Below are 19,116 nucleotides of genomic sequence, written 5' to 3' on the forward strand. Positions count from 1 at the left end.
ATTTAAAAATACAAAATATAAGCACAAAGACATAGCCGCATGTGCCCCAATGCACATGCACACACACACATGCACTTGCAACCTCTCATCCACACACACACACACACACACACACACACACACACACCGTCTAAAAACACTTATAGTGAATAGACATTAAACTGAAGATAAAACACACACACACACACACACACAGAGAAGATGAAGCAAGATGTCTGTATCATTCTCAAAGTGCACACTCACATTTCATGAGCATCCAAATGGTTTGGCTAACACAGATTCTAAACTGTGAATGATGATACCATGTACTCTCTTTGTCTGAAGATTATAAAAGCAGTCCATTTTTCAGCTATTTTCCCCCATCATATCTTTTATCTGTTGAAATTCATCAATAATACTAAAACCTTGGTTTCAAAATTCTTCAAAGCTGTGTCTGTCTGTTCTACAGCTGTACAAGAATGTGTTTTCTCCAAGCATTGGCTCAAGCCTGGCCTTCATTGGCTTTGTCCAACCTGCCTCTGGAGGAGTACTGACCATGTCAGAGGTACAGGCCAGGTGGTTTGGCCAGGTGTGTACAGGCAGTGTGCATCTACCTCCCAAACATGAGATGGAACAGGACATTCGTCAAGAGAAGGTATAATGAAAGTCATTTTATGTCATGTAGATTGTGTGTGTGTACATGCATACATGGAAAAACTAAATATTGGCATCAACTTGAAACTACTAAGAGGAAGGGGGTGGGAGTGGGGGGGGGGGTGGAACTTTAATGCATGATATTATTTGGAATGACCACCTTTGTCAGGCAAATAGATTTTATGTCTGTTCATGACTGCTGATCTCATTTCATTGAGGTCAAATTGGATGAAATGGATGGGTGCAGTTTTAAATATATATATATATATTTCCGATTTAATAATCATGATGCATTGTCAATAATACATTGTTCTTACACCATAATATGAGTGAAGGATTGGTGTGTGAGTTACATGCATCTTCATTTTGTGCGTTGAACTTCAAGGATATTGACTGCATTTAGGTAAATTGATCTGAAAGGATAATGAACAAAGAGACAGGCCAGTCAATGCATCTCTTTAGACTGTCAAGATTTTGCAAGGGAAATGGTAATATATTTGACTAGTTTGCTATTTTTGATTGCTGTTGTTTGTTTTTTAACCATTTTGTCTCCAAAAGAACTGATCACAATGTTTCCACCCACTGCTTTTCTGTGATGAATGATGCAAAAATTGAAGTCCATTTTATCTTTCTGAAGCTTCTTGGCATTTATGCTCCCCACACCATCCGTCTTCATCTGATACTACACTGTTTCCAGTTCCTTATTTCACTTCAGCTTCTGCTGTCTGGAACACTGCCTGAGTCTTAGAGGCAGACTTTCTCTGCATCATTCAAATCTGTTCTCCCTGATTTGTAATTTGCATTTGATTTTGCAAAAAAATGTTATTTGACATCACAGAACATCTTTATTTGTGTGTGCGGAGGCTCTGTTTGTGTATGCATGCATGCATGCATGTGTGTGTGTCTGTGAGTGTGTGTGTGTGTGTGTGTGTGTGTGTGTGTGTGTGTGTGTGTGAATCAAAAGGAGCAGATATTCTGAAGGGGTGTTATAGAAGTCACATTATCAGTGAATCATTATTCTTATATTTCAGCTTGTCACCACAGAAGATAGTAGTGTAAAAACAACAATGGAAAACCAGACATAAAGGAAAGAAACAAAGTAATGCAGATGCAGCTGTTCAGGAAAGAAACAAAGTAATGCAGATGCAGCTGTTCATGACAGATGGATTGCAATGAGCGCTGGTACACATCAGCACGCCACACCATTCAGCGAGATCCCATTATCTACAATGACCAGATTGCTGCCTTCTTTGGGGCCAAACCTGAACTTCTTAAGCACCCTGCTCTGGCTTGGAGGTAGGTATTCATACAGGGATAGTTTGCTGATAATGACAGTTAAAATAATGCATCCATAATGATTTGAAGAAAACTGAGGACAAGCATGCACAGGGTGTGTGTTTTGCTGAGAGGAACTCACCACCTCTGGTGATCACACCCCAGTGAACATTGAGAGGGACTCACCACCTGTGGTGATCACACCCCAGTGAACGTTGAGAGGATCTCACCACCTGTGGTGATCACACCCCAGTGAACGTTGAGAGGATCTCACCACCTGTGGTGATCACACCCCAGTGAACATTGAGAGGGACTCACCACCTGTGGTGATCACACCCCAGTGAACATTGAGAGGATCTCACCACCTGTGGTGATCACACCCCAGTGAACATTGAGAGGATCTCACCACCTGTGGTGATCACACCCCAGTGAACATTGAGAGGATCTCACCACCTGTGGTGATCACACCCCAGTGAACGTTGAGAGGAACTCACCGCCTGTGGTGATCACACCCCAGTGAACGTTGAGAGGGACTCACCACCTGTGGTGATCACACCCCAGTGAACGTTGAGAGGATCTCACCACCTGTGGTGATCACACCCCAGTGAACGTTGAGAGGATCTCACCACCTGTGGTGATCACACCCCAGTGAACATTGAGAGGGACTCACCGCCTGTGGTGATCACACCCCAGTGAACATTGAGAGGATCTCACCACCTGTGGTGATCACACCCCAGTGAACAGCATTGAGAGGATCTTCACCTTTCACCTTGTCAGAAGTAGTATCAGTATCAGTGTCAGTAGCTCAAGGAGGCGTCACTACATTCGGTCAAATCCATATACACTACACTACATCTGCCAAGCAGATACCTGACCAGCAGTGTAATCCAATGCGCTTATCAGAAGATCTCTACATAATTGGTGTTTGATGTTAGGGTGCTGACCATGACTCTTGGCCAACATGCCTTGGTCCAGGTGGAACAAGAAGCAACAAAATTGGACAGACCTCTGGAGTTATGCTGCAGCCACAGTCTCTGTAGCACAGCCTCGTACTCCCCCAAACCACAACACATAGTGTCATGGATGCATCACAAGCTTGAACAGTGGCATCAGCTAGACCCCATCATCACCAGAAGAAAGTCCATTGACAGTGCACACATCACCCAGTTACTACAGCATCAGCTTCAATACAGACAACTCTGGTTCATAGCAAAGTAGCAATAAGCCAAAGGGACTGTTCCACTCCAAAATGGACTGCATTATCTCTGTTTGAAATTGCAAATGCAGTCAAGAATCTGCAGTTCATCTCAGCTCTTGAATGGATACTCCCCCTTGCTCTGCCTCAGATAATGTAGAGACATAATCCTATGTCTTACCTCATTGACTGTTGAGACAATCATAGATCTTGCCCTAGAGAATGTAGAGTCATAATCATAGAGAATGTAGAGACATAATCATAGACCTTGTCCTAGAGAATGTAGAGTCATAATCATAGTCTTTGCCCTAGAGAATGTAGAGACATAATCTTATATCTTGCCTCAGAGAATGTAGAGACATAATCTTATGTCATGCCCCAGAGAATGTAGAGGCATAATCTTGTCTTGCCTCAGAGAATGTAGAGACATAATCTTATGTCTTGCCTCAGAGAATGTGGAAGCATAATCTTGTCTTGCCTCAGAGAATGTAGAGACATAATCTTATGTCTTGCCTCAGAGAATGTAGAGGCATAATCTTGTCTTGCCTCAGAGAATGTAGAGACATAATCTTATGTCTTGAATCAGAGAATGTAGAGACATAATCTTATGTCTTGAATCAGAGAATGTAGAGACATAATCTTATGTCTTAAATCAGAGAATGTAGAGACATAATCATAGATCTTGCCTCAGAGAATGTAGAGACTTAATCTTATATCTTGCATCAGTGACTGTTGAGACAATCATAGATCTTGCCCCAGGAAATGTAGAGACGTAATCTTATATCTTGCCCCAGAGAATGTACAGACATAATCATTGGTCTTGCCTCAGAGAATGTAGAGACATAATCTTTGGTCTTGCCTCAGAAAATGTAGAGACATGATGTAAAATCTGGCCTCAGAGAATGTAGAGATATAATTACCATACTGTCAGGCCTACAAGGGGTTACTTTTTTACTCACATATCCTGTACTGTATGCACTCTGTCTGAAAACTGAATTCTTACTGCCACTTAATGCCACCTGTTGCAATAAACTCAATACATGACAACATCGTTGATCACAATAAATGCTTATGATCACACAGAACAGCAACACTTCAGTCTTCAATGAGACAAGTTCACTATCATATCAAATTGAAACCAAATCATATGTTACTCCAAAATCCAACAGAATGTGATTGAAGTTTTCCCTTATGCCATGAAAAAAGAGCAGTGTCTGTGTTGGGGATAAATTTATGGTGCGAAAGTAGAGAAATCAGAAGTGAACTGATCGTTATTCGAAAGCAGAAGGCAAAGCAAATTGGTGGACAGGACTGAAAGCAGGTTTCTGATTGAACAAAATGAACTGGGGATTTTCAACAGTGTACATTTGACTGAAGGCTGTACAGTTATATATATATATGAAAAGTGTTTAAAAATAGCAACAGATAACAGAGCAGACGATTGGAGTAACAGAGCTGAGTCAACAATCAGATGAAAACATGTTGGATTCTGATCCAGTTTTCCGAAGAAAACAACATATGCTGTTAGCAGAGCCAAAATGGAGGACTTTTACTATATGGCATTATGCTGCTAATCGGGTGTGTGCACCTTAAATGAGTTCAAAATATTTTTTCTTTAGATTTATGGGGTGCGCTTTATGAGCTGTTGTGCCTTTTAGGTGGTAAAGTATGGTAAAGATTTTGTCCTAGATAATGCAGAGACATAATCATAGATCTTGCCTCAGAAAATGTAGAGACATAATCATAGATCTCGCCACAGAGAATATAGAGACAATCATAGATCTTGCCTCAGAGAATGTAGAGATATAATCATAGATCTTGCCTCAGAGAACATGGAGATTCAATCATAGATATTGCCCCAGAGAATGTAGAGACATTATCATAGATCTTGCCTTATATAATGTAGAGATATAATCATAGATCTTGCCATTTACAGCACTGCCATTGATGCATTGAGTTGGTAGGTCAGGCCAAATTTTCAGTTTCATAGCAGAAGCCTTATATTTGTATGCCTGAAAGAGTGCAATAAAGTAACACACTACACCAAATTTCAAAGCTATATCTCAAATGGTTTTTGAGATGCTGAGTTTTGATGATTTTTTTTTTTTTTTTAAAGGGCAATTTTAGCAAATCTGACATAATATTGGTATTTTGGAACCCATGTAGAATTGCAACTAATAGATTTTCACAGTCATACATGATCTTTTTAGTACACAGACTACCTCAGTTGTTTTTTTCCAGTTGGCGGTTAATGTTATTTTCTGAATGCCAGTGTCATAATATATGGGGAACATGCTTATTTTCTGCATGTCAGATCCTGCAGTTTCGATGATAGTGTTATTAAAGTGACTATAACACATATCTTTTGCATCTGTGTAAATATCCAAGATATTTACAAGCTCAGGAAAAACTGTGAACTAACAAGCCAGCAAATATGAATGATAAATCTTGATAAATGACAGCTTTTGATATGATTATATGAAACAACATATGCTTGATTCAAGACAATCAGGGATAATGTACACCATTAATGTTAAAATATGATCACCCTTTTACATGTTTTTCTGGGGGGGTTTCCAACATGGAATAAAAAAGCAACGTCTGTTTAACCCTTTCGCTGCCAGGAAAATAAAATTTAATTGAAATCTATTTGCCAGGGTTTTTTCACAAAAAACGGGTATAAATTTTCAAAAAATTCTGTGCTCTTTGTTATTGGAGAAAGACCCATAAAAGTATATATTTTCTGAAAGGTAAATGAACAAAGAATACAAAACACATGCTGTTTTCCCATTTTATATATTTTTAGTGACATGCTGTTGTTTTGAAATCAGTGTTTTGTTTTTTGTCACATTTTCAACTTGTTCATTACAAACATTAGTCAGGTAATTTGCACAAAAACATCATATTTTCTGGACAAATGGATATCTGCAAACACAAAATCATACTAGAACAACCACAATATATATATTTTTTAAAGAGATAGATACACAATATATTGTGACTTCTTCAAGTGATAAGATGGATGTGAGGCCACGCCCCCTCAGTCTCCACCCCCCCTCCCCTTCACCCCTCTCACACGGTCACTTGATTCAGTTCTCATCAGACCGCATTGGTTGCGTGCCAAGAATATCGCTCTGCTGCTAATTCGGTCTTCTTCTGTCGTCCGCTAACATCTGTACAGCTGACATTACTCACTGACAGTCGCATCTTGGCCACTCTCTTGATTGCTCCCTTTATTTTCTATCAGATCGTCCTATAAATGTTCATCACTATCTTCTCCTTCGAATTTACGCTTCAATTCTTTCTGAGCATCAGTTAAAGAAAGAAATCTTGGTTGATTTAGTTCGTCACGATCGCATGTCTTGAGCACAGCGTCAGTCCGACATTTTGTTGAGCGAGCGAGGAGAGAAGTCAGGCAAACACTAGGACAGTGACCCAACCAAAACGTTCGAATAAAGGACTGCTTCATGACGTAGATGGGGTTTCTAGCTATGAATAGAATCTAGAGAGATTCCCCAGGCTAAAGCTACCACTATTCTTGTCAACGAAGTGAATGCAACCCAAGGAAAAGTCAGAATATATCGATGACGAGTTATCTCGTCATTGTAGCAGCGAAGCATACATGCTTGCCATGACGAGTTATCTCGTCATGCAGGCAGCCTAGGGGTTAATGGAAAAGTTAGGACCCCGTATGTTTTTGAGTTTCATCCCACTGATCCAACTAGATCTGTTTTTAGATCAATGGTTTCATTGCCAGATTCGTAGGAGTCATGTCACAGAGCTCAATGTAGTTCAGGTTTTTTTTGTTGTTTTTTTTGCTGCCCCATCATCTGCGCTGTTTCAGTGGCATTACTCCCACACCGCTCATTTAGATTCCCCTATACACGGCTACACCTGGGTTCGTCCGTCGCAATTCCAGCGTCGGCAGTTCACAGGGAACCATTGATGTTAGGTCGCCCGGAGGCCACACACCAGAGGAGACCCTGTACTGCTGCTGAGTCACTTCGGTGGTGTTCAGTGGTGCCTGTTCTGTTTTAACCTACTAAGGACACCACCTACTAAACCCCCTACTAATGACAATCATGGCTTAGTCGTGGAGCCAGACTGAGTGAGCGTCTCTCCCAGAGTGGAGACCGCCACCACGTCCCTCAAACAACGGCCCCCCATGAATCCGCCGACACTGACGACATTGACAGGACTCACCCCAAGCACGGAAGTGGAGGGGCATCGAAACTGAGGTCACCATGAGAGCAGGACATGAAAGGCCACATACTTTGAGACTATTTTGATTTATATTGATGACGATGAAGGAGGAGGAGGATGACGATGATGATGACGATGTTGCTATGGAGGTCCATTTTGGTTTGGGACTGCGTGACAAGGCTGTACTCTACGCTTTCTGTCATAATGATATCCCGGCGTTAACCAGGCCCGAGAGATACAGACACTTGCAGTGTTGGTCAGGTAATTAGAGCAACACACCCAAAGACGCATCCTTGAAGTGGATGACACTCGACTGTGTGGTCCCAGTCTCCCCATTTAAGCCCGCAGCACACTCAACTCTGGGTAGGAGCCGGCCACGGGCCGAAAAACCCACCTCCGCTGGGATTCGAACCCGCGTCCTCCCAGTCGTCAGTCCGCGATGCTAACCACTTCGCCACGGCGGCTGGTAGTTCAGGTTTTGCTCAGGTAAACCAAATATAGATTCTGTCATGTGAATTTAATTATTGAAGTACTATTTTTTGAGATACTGAAGGGGGAAAAATGCAAGTTTTGATCACATTAGTCAAATCAGAAGTGGCATTTTGACTGATAAAGAGAAGAAGTAGGATGATTCAAATGCAGGGGAAAATCAAAAGCTTTAATGGAAACCAAGTTTGCATTAACCTTCGCTGGCTGTCGCTTTTGACTACACATGGAAGCTTATGTGGGTCGTCCATGACCCATACTACTGTCGCTTTTGACTACACATGGAAGCTTATGTGGGTCGTCCATGACCCATACCTTTAAAGAGACAAAAACTTGTATATTCCTCCAAAGCTTGTGTGGGTCATGCACAACCCATACCTTATAACAAAATATAGAAAAGGAAAACATATCGTAATAACTGATTACACACACATGCGCTCGCACACGCACACACACTCACACAAACACATACACTCGGAAGAAACACATGCTCACGCATTCGCACACATGCACATACACACACACACACACTCACACACACACACACACACACACACACACACACACACACACAACTGATCACACACACAAACGCGTAACACCACATGCACATACATACAAACCCTACTTATGCACACACAGAGAGATAGAGAGAGAGTGAGACAGAGAGACAGACAGACAGACAGACAGATTCAAGATTCAAAAACTTTATTACTCAAGGATAAAGATTTTAGGATTGCCTAGTCTTCCAATCTGTTCTTGTGACAACAAAAACAGTAACGATAAGACACAACAATAATAGCAATGGTAAATACTACTACTACTACTACTAATTATAATACTAATCAACGCACCATCATCATCATTATAAAAATATAATGAAGGGAACACAGTCACACACTCACACCCACCCACCCACACACATATGCACACACTCATCTCCAAACACACACACACACCCTTATGCATATACATATTCAGTTGCACATATACACACATGCATGCATATGTGTACATGTACATACATATATGTATGTATATGCATACCTAAACATAATTAGGTATCAAATCATATTGTAGTACATTACAAATCATACAACAGCAGATATTGAAAAAAGAAAAGAAAAAAATCAAGAAGTAAAGGAGTTATTAAGACTGTCAAATTAATCACCACACAGAATACAGGAAAGAGGCACAACTGAAATGAAAAATATATAAACAGAGCAGAGAAACCTAGTTATATCACTGTACATATACAATAGTGATGAGAAATCTGATGCTGATGTGTCAGGCAGTAACATCCAATCAATAGCGTGCATGTAATACATGAAAATCACAAAAGGTTGAAAATAAGATGAAACACATTAGTGTATGTAAAGGAATAGACAACACATACATTTCACAAAAAGGGCATGATGTTTTTAGGCCAGTTATATTTGGTTTGGGGGCTAATGTTTGTGGAGCAGAAGTTTTCGTACCATTGATTTGAAGGACGATAATGAATCGCCTGTCTTGACGAACGTAGGAAGAGAGTTCCAAACAGATGGTCCAAAAAATGCAAAGCTAGATTTGTACAAGTCAATGCGCACACGAGGCAGAATATAATTATCTGAATTGTAATGCTCTGTTGCCCTTTGAACAAATTCACTGAGGTACGGTGGTGACATGTGGTTGTGTACTTTGAACATGAGGACCATTCTATTGTATTTGAATTGCTTGTACAGTGGTAATATTTCCAGTTTTGTAAATCTTTCATCTGTTGATAGTGAGTGTTCGGGTAGAATAAGTCTATGTAATGAGTTAATTTTTTTGAGCTGGTTGTGACTTCATTGCTCCAGACTGTAGATGCATAATTGATATGAGAAAGACAATGTGCCCCGAAGAATAATTTTCGGGTTGGAGCATTGACATAATATTTAAGTTTATTGAGTAAGAACAGATTGCGAGCTAACTGTTTGCAGACTTGGTTAATAGGAGCTTGCCAGTTTTGTTCTTTATCAGTTATTACCCCAAGAACACAGTGCTCACAAACTTGTTCAACTGATTTCTTGTTTACCTCAAGTTTTATAGTGAGAGGCTTACGTTGGTGTTTTTGTCTGGATGTCCGTGCCATACTTTTTGTCTTATATGGGTTAAGTTCCATGTGATTCTGGTAACACCAGTCTGAGATGTCATTTATTCCCTGTTGTTGCGATGATTGTTCAAGATCGATGTTGGCGTCACTACAATGAAGAGAACTCATCAGCAAACAGATCGCAGATGACGTTGCCAGGCAATATGTGCATCGGCAAGTCATTTATGTAGATGCAAAAGAGTAGAGGTCTAAGAATAGAGCCTTGCGGTACGCCACGATCTACATGACCTTCAGAAGAATACATGTCATTTAAGTAAAAACGCTGTGTTCTGTTTTCCAGGTAAGATCGGAAGAATGAGACAGCTGACTGGTTTTGAGTATACTCATTTAATTTGTTTATCAGTATTTCGTGATCCACAAGATCAAAGGCCTTCTTGAAATCGAGGAAAACTGTTCCAGTGATCTTATTATGATTAATTGCAGATAACCATGTGTCACAAAGTCGGTTTAAGTCTGTGTTACAGGAGTGATAACGGCGAAAGCCAGACTGAAGGGGATGAAAGAAGCTGCATTGCTCCATATGTTTCATAAGGTGTTTGAGGACATGCTTTTCGAGAGGCTTGGAAACAACGGATAGTAGGGATATTGGTCTAAAGTTGTTGAGATCTGTAATATCTTTTGAGTTTGGCAGTGGGATTACTTTAGCTGTTTTTAGCGCAGTAGGAACGTTGTTCTGTTCAATGCACAAAATTAATTGTAAATGTACGTGAGGGAGTCCACTATGTAGGGCAAAGCAAGTTTGATAACAGATGCATTTAAACTGTCTGGACCCATTGCCTTCTTATTCTTTAGATTTGAGATTAAGGATCCAACTTCATGAACAGCAAGTGGGGGGATAGTGAATGGTTCAGATTTAAGACGTTCTTGACAAAATGTTTGTAACGTCAGGGGGGTTATATAACATTCTGAAGGAAGGTAGTTTGTAGATGTCTGTGTTGACTGAGCTGTTTTTAGAAAATGGTCATTGAGTGAATCCGTTGTCCACATAGTTGTGACAGCATTTGTTTTCTTTTTAGACTGACCTGTAATTTCATTAACAGCACGCCATAGTGTTGCTGTGTCTCTGTTGTTGTTGATAAGGTTCTTAAAATGATCTGACTTTGCTTGTTTAACTAAATCACACATTTTATTTCTTTGCTTTCTGTATTTGGTCTCCATCCCAGCAGGTTTTAAAACATCTCTTAATGCTATAGCTATGATGAGATCTTGCGTCAACCAGTTCGGAAGTGTTTTGTGATTTACTCTCCTCATCCGAAGAGGAGCATGTCTGTCAACGACTGCAAGAAAGATTTCATACCATACTGTTAATGCTTGAGTGGGATCTGCAGTCATGAATACTTAATAGAAGGATGCCAAGCTCAAATCAAGAAAAAATGCAGCAGAATTGAAATTTTTGAAAGAGTGGTATTGGATCGTTGTGTGGCCCTTGCTTTGTTTCTGAGGAAGTTTACAAGACCATGTACAGATAACTGGACAATGGTCACTGATACTTTTGTTGGACACTGTTATAATGTGCACCAGATCTTTGTTATTTGTGTAAATATGGTCGAGTAGTGTGGATGACGTCTTCGTGATTCTGGTTGCACTGTGAATGAGTTGATGCAAACCAAAGAGAGTAGTAGTTGATTCCCATGCGGGTCGTGGTTTAAACAGATTAATGTTGAAATCTCCTAGTAAAATGACATTTTGTTTATGTTTATAAACATTGTCCATCATTTGTACAAAGTCATCATACCAAGGGAATCTAGCTGAGGGGTTTCTATACAGAAAGCCTAAAAGGAGAGGGGTGGACTTTGAAGGTTTAACCTGTAACCACATACATTCCACATTGTTGGTTTCTAGGTCAGGTCGTCTTTTTGTAAACTGGGAAATGCTTTGATGAATGTATATCCCTAATCCTGTTTCACCATACTGATTTCTATCACGGTGAAGGAAATCATAGTTAGGTATGGATAACACAGCGAGACACAGAGAGAGAGAGAGATATGACTCATAGCATCCTATACACGCACAATCAAAGATATTCAGTCACACAGGTACATGCTGTTGGAAGGGATGGAAGGGGGTTATAGCTGAAGACAGATGAAAGGGACGGGGCGGGGCGGGGGGTAGTGGGAGAGTAGTGGGGTAGTGAGGCTATTGAAAGTAAAACTTCTTTATTTTCCTTCACTAATTGCAAATTAAACCTTCTGAAATCACTATTAAAAAGGTAAGAGTCGTGCATGACCCGCACGAGCTTTCAAGGGGTGACCACGTTTTTTCCTCTTTAAAAAGCATGGGTCATACATGACCCACACAAGCGTCCGTGTGTAGTTAAAACACCACCTTTAATTACTCATTAACTAATGAATGAATTTTTTAATTATTTTTTTGGCAAAAGTTGGCCTTTTAGGTGTAGGAAGCATTTCTGAATTTTCATAGAAAAATATTAAGAATTGGCTGAGATATTTGAGTTTTTGAACCCTTCTGGGTCGTGTACGACCCACGATAGCCAGCGAAGGTTAATTTCCAGTATCCTGGGCCTCTTTGAAACTTGTTTGGACTAAACATCGCTTTCACAAGTTTATGGTCTGAGAGGAAATAATTCAATGTTTTCTTTAAAAGAGTTATGGAGGTAGTGTCGCTGAAAATTTAATCAATTCTTCTAGTTGTGAAAGGAGCAGATCTTGACCAAGTGTATTCTTTGGCATCTGGATGGATAGACCTCTATGTATCTTCCAAGTCAAAAGAGGATAACATTTCTAGAAAAGCTTCTTTTTCTCGTTGTGAGTGAGGCTTGCCAGCTATGTTATCTAGAGTATGTATTGTTGTGTTAAAATCACCCAGAACCCACAGGTGGTCGTCGTCTTACTTGTGTAACAAGTTGCCGAATTGGTTAACGAATGATATTTTGTCAACGGTCGTATTGGGTGCGTAGCAAGTAGCTATGATAGTTGATTTGTTGTCGTGTATAATTCTTATTAACAATATTTTCTCTGCATGAATCTGTTTATGGCTGGAAATGAGAATTATAAGTCCATTGCTTCTATTAGTACCTGCACTATAGAATACACTTCCAGGCCACTGCACATTAATTTGGGACAATACATCATCTGTTTCCTGCAAACATGCAATATCTAACTTTTGTTTTCTGAGGAAGTCAAATACTACTTTCCTTTTCTAAGCCCTCGAACATTTAGAGTGCCAATGCATATATAATTATTCATATTTGAAAAGGTGGTATCAATTTTTCAACTTTCTAATGCAGAAATTATAATCGTTAATCATTAATCAAAAGTCTGTTAATCAAAGCCAAAGGTCATGATGGAGAGGTCAGGCTGGTTGGGAGAGAACACGTGTCAAGTGTTACCCCCCTCCTACGACATGCTTTCCGCCTCTTCCTCCCCATTGTGTTCTGGCTGTGTCAGGACAGTGGGCCTTTTGTTTTCTGGAAGACTGACTTGTGGTAGGGGGAGACTCGCTTCTTTCCCTCTTTTTTCCGGCGCTGCTCGCTGTGCTGTGAGCAGGCTTCGCATGGCTGGTTTCCTGATTTTTCTTTGCCTCAGTGGTGCGCGCTGGCGGCTACACACGGTGTGTTGGTGTGGTGCTGCTCTGAGCACTGGGCATTTCCTCACCCACTTGCTTGTGCTCAGTTTCTTCAGACTGCTCTGCTGCTGCTTCCTCCTCCTCGGCAGCAGGGGGCACAACAGAGGGGCAGTCACACATTTTGTGTCCCTGTTGCAAACATCCCCTGCACATCACCTCTCCCTCACAGTTTGCTGCCAGATGTCCGTCCTGTGGACACTTAATACATTTTGCTAGTTTTGTTTTTGCTCTTTATGGTAGAGAGCCGCAGTGAACACACCAAGTTTTAAGACTGGTCGCAGAGGTGTGCTCGGCACAGAGATGAACACAAACCTGCGGCCAGTCTCGAAACATGTCAGCCGTCCATCAGGGTTCCTCACTAGTTCATTACGAAGTGAGGATCTGATCTCCACTCCTAGCTTCTGCAGTGCAGCTTCAATGTCTTTGTTGTCCACACTGAGAGGTACATTGTTTATCCACAGTTTGGTGGTTGGTTTCTCATCAGTCTGGTCTCTGATAACGAAAGGATTTTTGTCCAGGAGAGAGACACGTGCTCCCCTGAACAAGAACCCCTCCAACAAGAGCTTGTCTCTGGTTTCATTAGTTTTCGGATAAATCCACCACAGGCCACGTACACGCTGAGCACCACAGATTGTCTCATGCCCACAAACCGCTTCCGCAGCTTTACATACATCGTAGACTGTAGGCAGCGACTCGTAGTCCGGCAGTGCACGCGCTGTAACATAAACTGGGGCTACTAGCAAGGCCGGCGCTGCCGCCGCCAAGGTGGCTCAAGCACTGAAAAACTCCTTTCCTATGAAGTTCCTTTTGCATTCTCCATCACAGAAGATGTTTTTTGGATAAACACGATACACACCACAGCACCTTACTCACAGACTGTGCTGGTGAACATTGAACTGATGTCTTGGGTATATTACTTTCACAGTTTTTTAGCAAAAGTATATGGAGCACTGACGATCGTGGTCTGCCAACATTGGAGACTGGACCGGAAGTCCAGAACCTCGCATCCTTTCTTTGCCCTTTCTTCCAACAGACTCTGCACCTCCTTTGTAGCTGGGCCTTCTGTGGGGTAGGTGGGATGACATCAATGAAGTGTCGTCCACACAGATGAACAGCATAGTCATCTTTAGCAGTGTCTGGGTCTTGGTCACCAAAAATCATGGCACTAATTACATCCTTCTGGAAGTCCAGGAGTGTACTGCTGTTGCCTGCTTTTTGACTCACTTGTGTAAACAAAGTGAGTCTATGTTTTAACCCGGTGTTCGGTTGTCTGTGTGTCCGTGGTAAACTTTAACATTGACATTTTCTCTGCAACTACTTTGTCAGTTGACACCAAATTTGGCATAAAAATAGGAAAAATTCAGTTCTTTCCAGTCATCTTGTTTAAAACAATATTGCGCTTCTGGGATGGGCACAAAAAAATAAAGAATGAAGCCTAATTATATGCAAACTGCATTTACTGTTATATTTATATTTTTTGTATTCTCTAAACTTGGCACTTTGATCTGATATTCTGACCCAACAGCTAGAGTAGTCATTATTATCATTTTTGGCTCAAACAGGAACTTCTTTTGCTAAGCATGGAAGCTTTATTTATTTTGCAAACGTTTTCGTGCAGATAGAAAAAAAAGGGAAATTACTATGTAATGCTAGTGGAGTTAATTTGCTTTAAACTGATCTTTCTCATCTTAAACATTACATTTTGAAACAAGAGAGGCAAGGCCTTCAAGACTCACTTGTGATGCACTTTTTTTTTAAATGCAAGCTTTTTATGTATTGAGTATAATTTCAAAATGTAATGTTTAAGATGAGAAAGATCAGTTTAAAGCAAACTAAGTTCCCCAGCAGAGTAATTTCCCTTGTTTTACTGCCTACACGAAAACGTTTGCAATAAATAAAACTTCCACGCTTAGCAAAAGAAGTTCCTGTTTGAACAAAAAATGATATTAATGACAGGTCTTTTGTTGGGTCGAATATCAGATCAAAGTGCCAAGTTTAGAGAATACAAAAAATATAAATGTAACAGTAAATGCATTATACTCAATACATAAACAGCTTGGATTTTTTTTAAAGTGTATCACAAGTGAGTCTTGAAGGCTTTGCCTTTCTTGTTTTTTTTTGTTGAGGATGTGTACATTCAGCATGGCAATTTGTAGAAAATGCACACACAGCTATTTGTACCACTTCACGGTTTCCCTTGTGGCATCATAGGCCTGCAGCTGTTGGTCATGATGGTCCATGGCACCCATGTTTTTATTGTAATCCAGAATTGCTGGAGGCTTGTTTACTGCCCTTTGGTCTTGCTGCTGCTGGTCTTCAGCTGTAGGTTTGAGGCAAGCTGTCAATCCATATGATCCAGGATGAACATCATAATCATCACCATGCTGTATACCTGAAACACATTGCATAAAAGACTAAGTCTTTTGGGGTTTTGTTTGTTTTGTTTGTTTTTTTCTTACATATCAAAAGGTTATAAAATGGTACCATTTTATTTCTGATTGTTTTCAGAAGCTGAAATACAAACACACACACCTCCCCCCCCACCCCCCAAACTCCCAACACACACACACTGAAACTGGTTCATGGTATGCCACACCCCCTTCATTCTCTTTCTCGTACAAAACAAAATACAGTCGAGACCGGATGTAAGAAAGTCGTCGGGACCCACTTTTTGTCTTCCATACATCCGGTCTTTACTACAAGCGGATAACCGGATGTATGAAAATATTGAGGATCGACTTTCATACATCCGGCCACGCGTCTTTTACTTGATAAAAGTAGTTTTTTTTCATGTTATTTTTGTATTTACTTTTTTTTATGTTTAAATGTTTTCATACATATCCTAGTAAGAAGAAAAGGTTTGTGAATAACAAGTGGAAAAGTACATGTACTTACATACACACAGTCAGGACAACCGGTAGAAAGAGCAACTGTTTGTGGGAACTGTTCTGCTTTGCATGTGCCGTGCACTCCCCCCCCCACCCTCCCTCCGTGCGTGTGTGTGTGCGCGTGCGCGCGCGTGTGTGTGTGTTCCCTCCACAACCCTTTTGCGCTTTTGACGATGTTTTTGGTCGTGGAATCTTTGTAAGGGCCGTTGACGTAGCAAATAAGTTCTCTCAAATAAGTTCTCTCTCTCTCTCTCTCTCTCTCTCTTTGTGTGTGTGTGTGTTGTTGTTGTTTTCTTTCTCAACATCACAGTATGTTGATTAAATTAAAAAAATTTACTTTTTTTCTTATTCAACAAAATATTACCAAAAAAATTGTTTTGTTCGTTCTAATAAATAGTATTTCAATCAAGCTATAAATAAACATTATTATGAACCAAAATGACATCCGTAGCGCTACAGTATAGATGCAAAATACTCTAACACTCTTTGACAGAAATAGACAGATAGGGGCATTTAGAGAAGGGGGCACATAGAGATGGGGGCACATAGAGATGGGCGCACATAGAACACTGTACCTTAAAAATATAACTGAGTTTAGGGCAGATAGAGACGTTTTTTGAGTGCTGGGAGCAGAGACGAGGGCACATAGCTACGCACCCCATACACACACCCAACTACTGCACCCCCACCACTTCCTCCCCCTTCCCCTCACACACACACACACACACACACACTGATGCGCTCACGCACACACACTGACACGCACGCACACACACACACACACACACACACACACACACACACACACACACACACACACACACACTTGTATTGCCCCCGTTATGCGGTGGCAAACTTTTTACTACCAATGTACTGCTACCAATTTCCAAGCAAACTGCTGGGCACATTGAAGTCATATTGCATATGCGGATGGCTCAAGGCATGTATGTGTAGGTTAAAAATACAGGGGCACGGGCACCGAGACAGGAAGATAGACAGGCAGACAGACATACACACACACAGACACACACACACACTATCACGCACGCATGCGCGCACACGTCAGTGTGCGTACGTGCACACGTACGCACGTGCACACACATACACACACTGTGAGACACTGATACCCACTTTTAGAGCGCGGACAGTATGAACATACAGTTTCAAATCAATCAACAAATAAAAATTCATAAAGAAAAAATAAGAATAGCCCACCTGCATGACGTAAACCAGTCCAGCAACGCTTTGTCCACAGACGCCAGCTGAGAGCTCCGTGCCCGCTTGCTCGTCGTCACAATATCGCCGCTTCTTGCCTGAGCAAGATATTTGTTCTTGTCTTTCATGATATTTGACAGCGTTGGCAGGGGGACACCTAAATTAATGGCCATCTGTGTTCGGGATTTGAATGTACTGTCCTCTACTGCCTTTATGATTTTAAGGCGCCCAGACAATGTCAACACTCTGCGTTTGCCTGTACCTTTCGCTTTGCGGTGCGGGTCCGCCATTTTGCAAGATCGAGTCGCTATGGAAGGGGAAATAATTTTACAGGGAATTTACCACACTTTGGTGAATTTGGTCTACTTTCGGTTTCGTTTTCTTACAACCGGTCTTGTAACAGCGCATTTGTGCTGCTCGGGACCAGAGATTTGCTTTCATACAACCGGACTTTTATACATCCGATTTTCATACAACCGGAAAATGCTAAGTAATAACAAAGAGTAGCTTCTGCCGGGACCCTGCCTGCCCCTTTCATACATGCAGACTTTCATACATCCGGTGTTTTATACATCCAGTCTATACTGTACACACACACACACACACACACACACACACTTCTACAAGTGTTGTATTTACAAAGTAATTTAGGCATACAATTCTGTATATCATTCTCTGATTTCAGTTTTGTAAATATCTCCTCCCCCCACACACACACCCACACCCCCGCCCCTCCCCCACTCACTCTCTCACACACACACACACCCCACCACCACCACCACCACCACCCAACCAACCAAAACACACTCGGGAATGAATTCACAGAAAGCTCAAGGCAAGCGACACGCTGTCATCAACAATGAGCCAGCCAGCAAGCCACGACCCCTTGCGCAGCGTTGGTCACACACAGTACACACGTGACTGACTCTCTCACACACACACACACACTGATCAGTGACTGATGAAACTACTTACCACAGCTAACACATTCAAAACACACAATGCAGTTATATTCATTGTTACAACAAACAATGCAAATAATAAACTGACAAACCTCATAAACACCCACCTGCATCTTGAATCAGCTGAGCTTGTCTGTTCATTTTCGTCAAGCAACCCCACCTTCCATCCCCCTACATGTCGAAATCGGCGTCTTCGGCATCAACTTCACGCAGTTCTATCTCATTCAGTCCACAATCTTCATCTCTACTATTTGCATTGTGAAGGATTTCTTCTAATACTCGTGCAAGTGTTGGGGTTTGTCTGCGTTCAGCCATGGCTTTGCAAACACAACTTGAGCTTCGTACAAACTTGCAAAACTTTCGCCATAAATATGACAGTGAGGTGAATATTTTTAGCTAATGGAACACAGGAGAGCAAGAGCTCTCAGGGGAGATAATTTAATGGTTAGCAGACTGTATTTTCTGCAATGCGGGACTCAGAATGTTGTAACATGACATACAGCATACATCAATACAGCATTTGTGAGCGACATTTCATGA

At 41.2% G+C, this 19,116-nt stretch overlaps 1 protein-coding gene across 2 annotated transcripts in view; it reads left to right on the forward strand.

Moving 5' to 3' along the window:
- LOC143289059 (flavin-containing monooxygenase 5-like) overlaps nt 1–19,116 on the forward strand; it is an 89,451-nt gene that overhangs the window by 61,326 nt on the left and 9,009 nt on the right. For both annotated transcript variants that reach the window (XM_076597875.1, XM_076597876.1), the window contains 2 exons: nt 449–634; nt 1,796–1,929. In XM_076597875.1, the coding sequence (XP_076453990.1) occupies nt 449–634; nt 1,796–1,929 (320 nt within the window). The remainder of the gene's footprint in view (nt 1–448; nt 635–1,795; nt 1,930–19,116) is intronic.

The sequence above is a fragment of the Babylonia areolata genome, chromosome 13 (genome assembly GCF_041734735.1).
Source record: "Babylonia areolata isolate BAREFJ2019XMU chromosome 13, ASM4173473v1, whole genome shotgun sequence".
Taxonomy (NCBI): domain Eukaryota; kingdom Metazoa; phylum Mollusca; class Gastropoda; order Neogastropoda; family Buccinidae; genus Babylonia; species Babylonia areolata.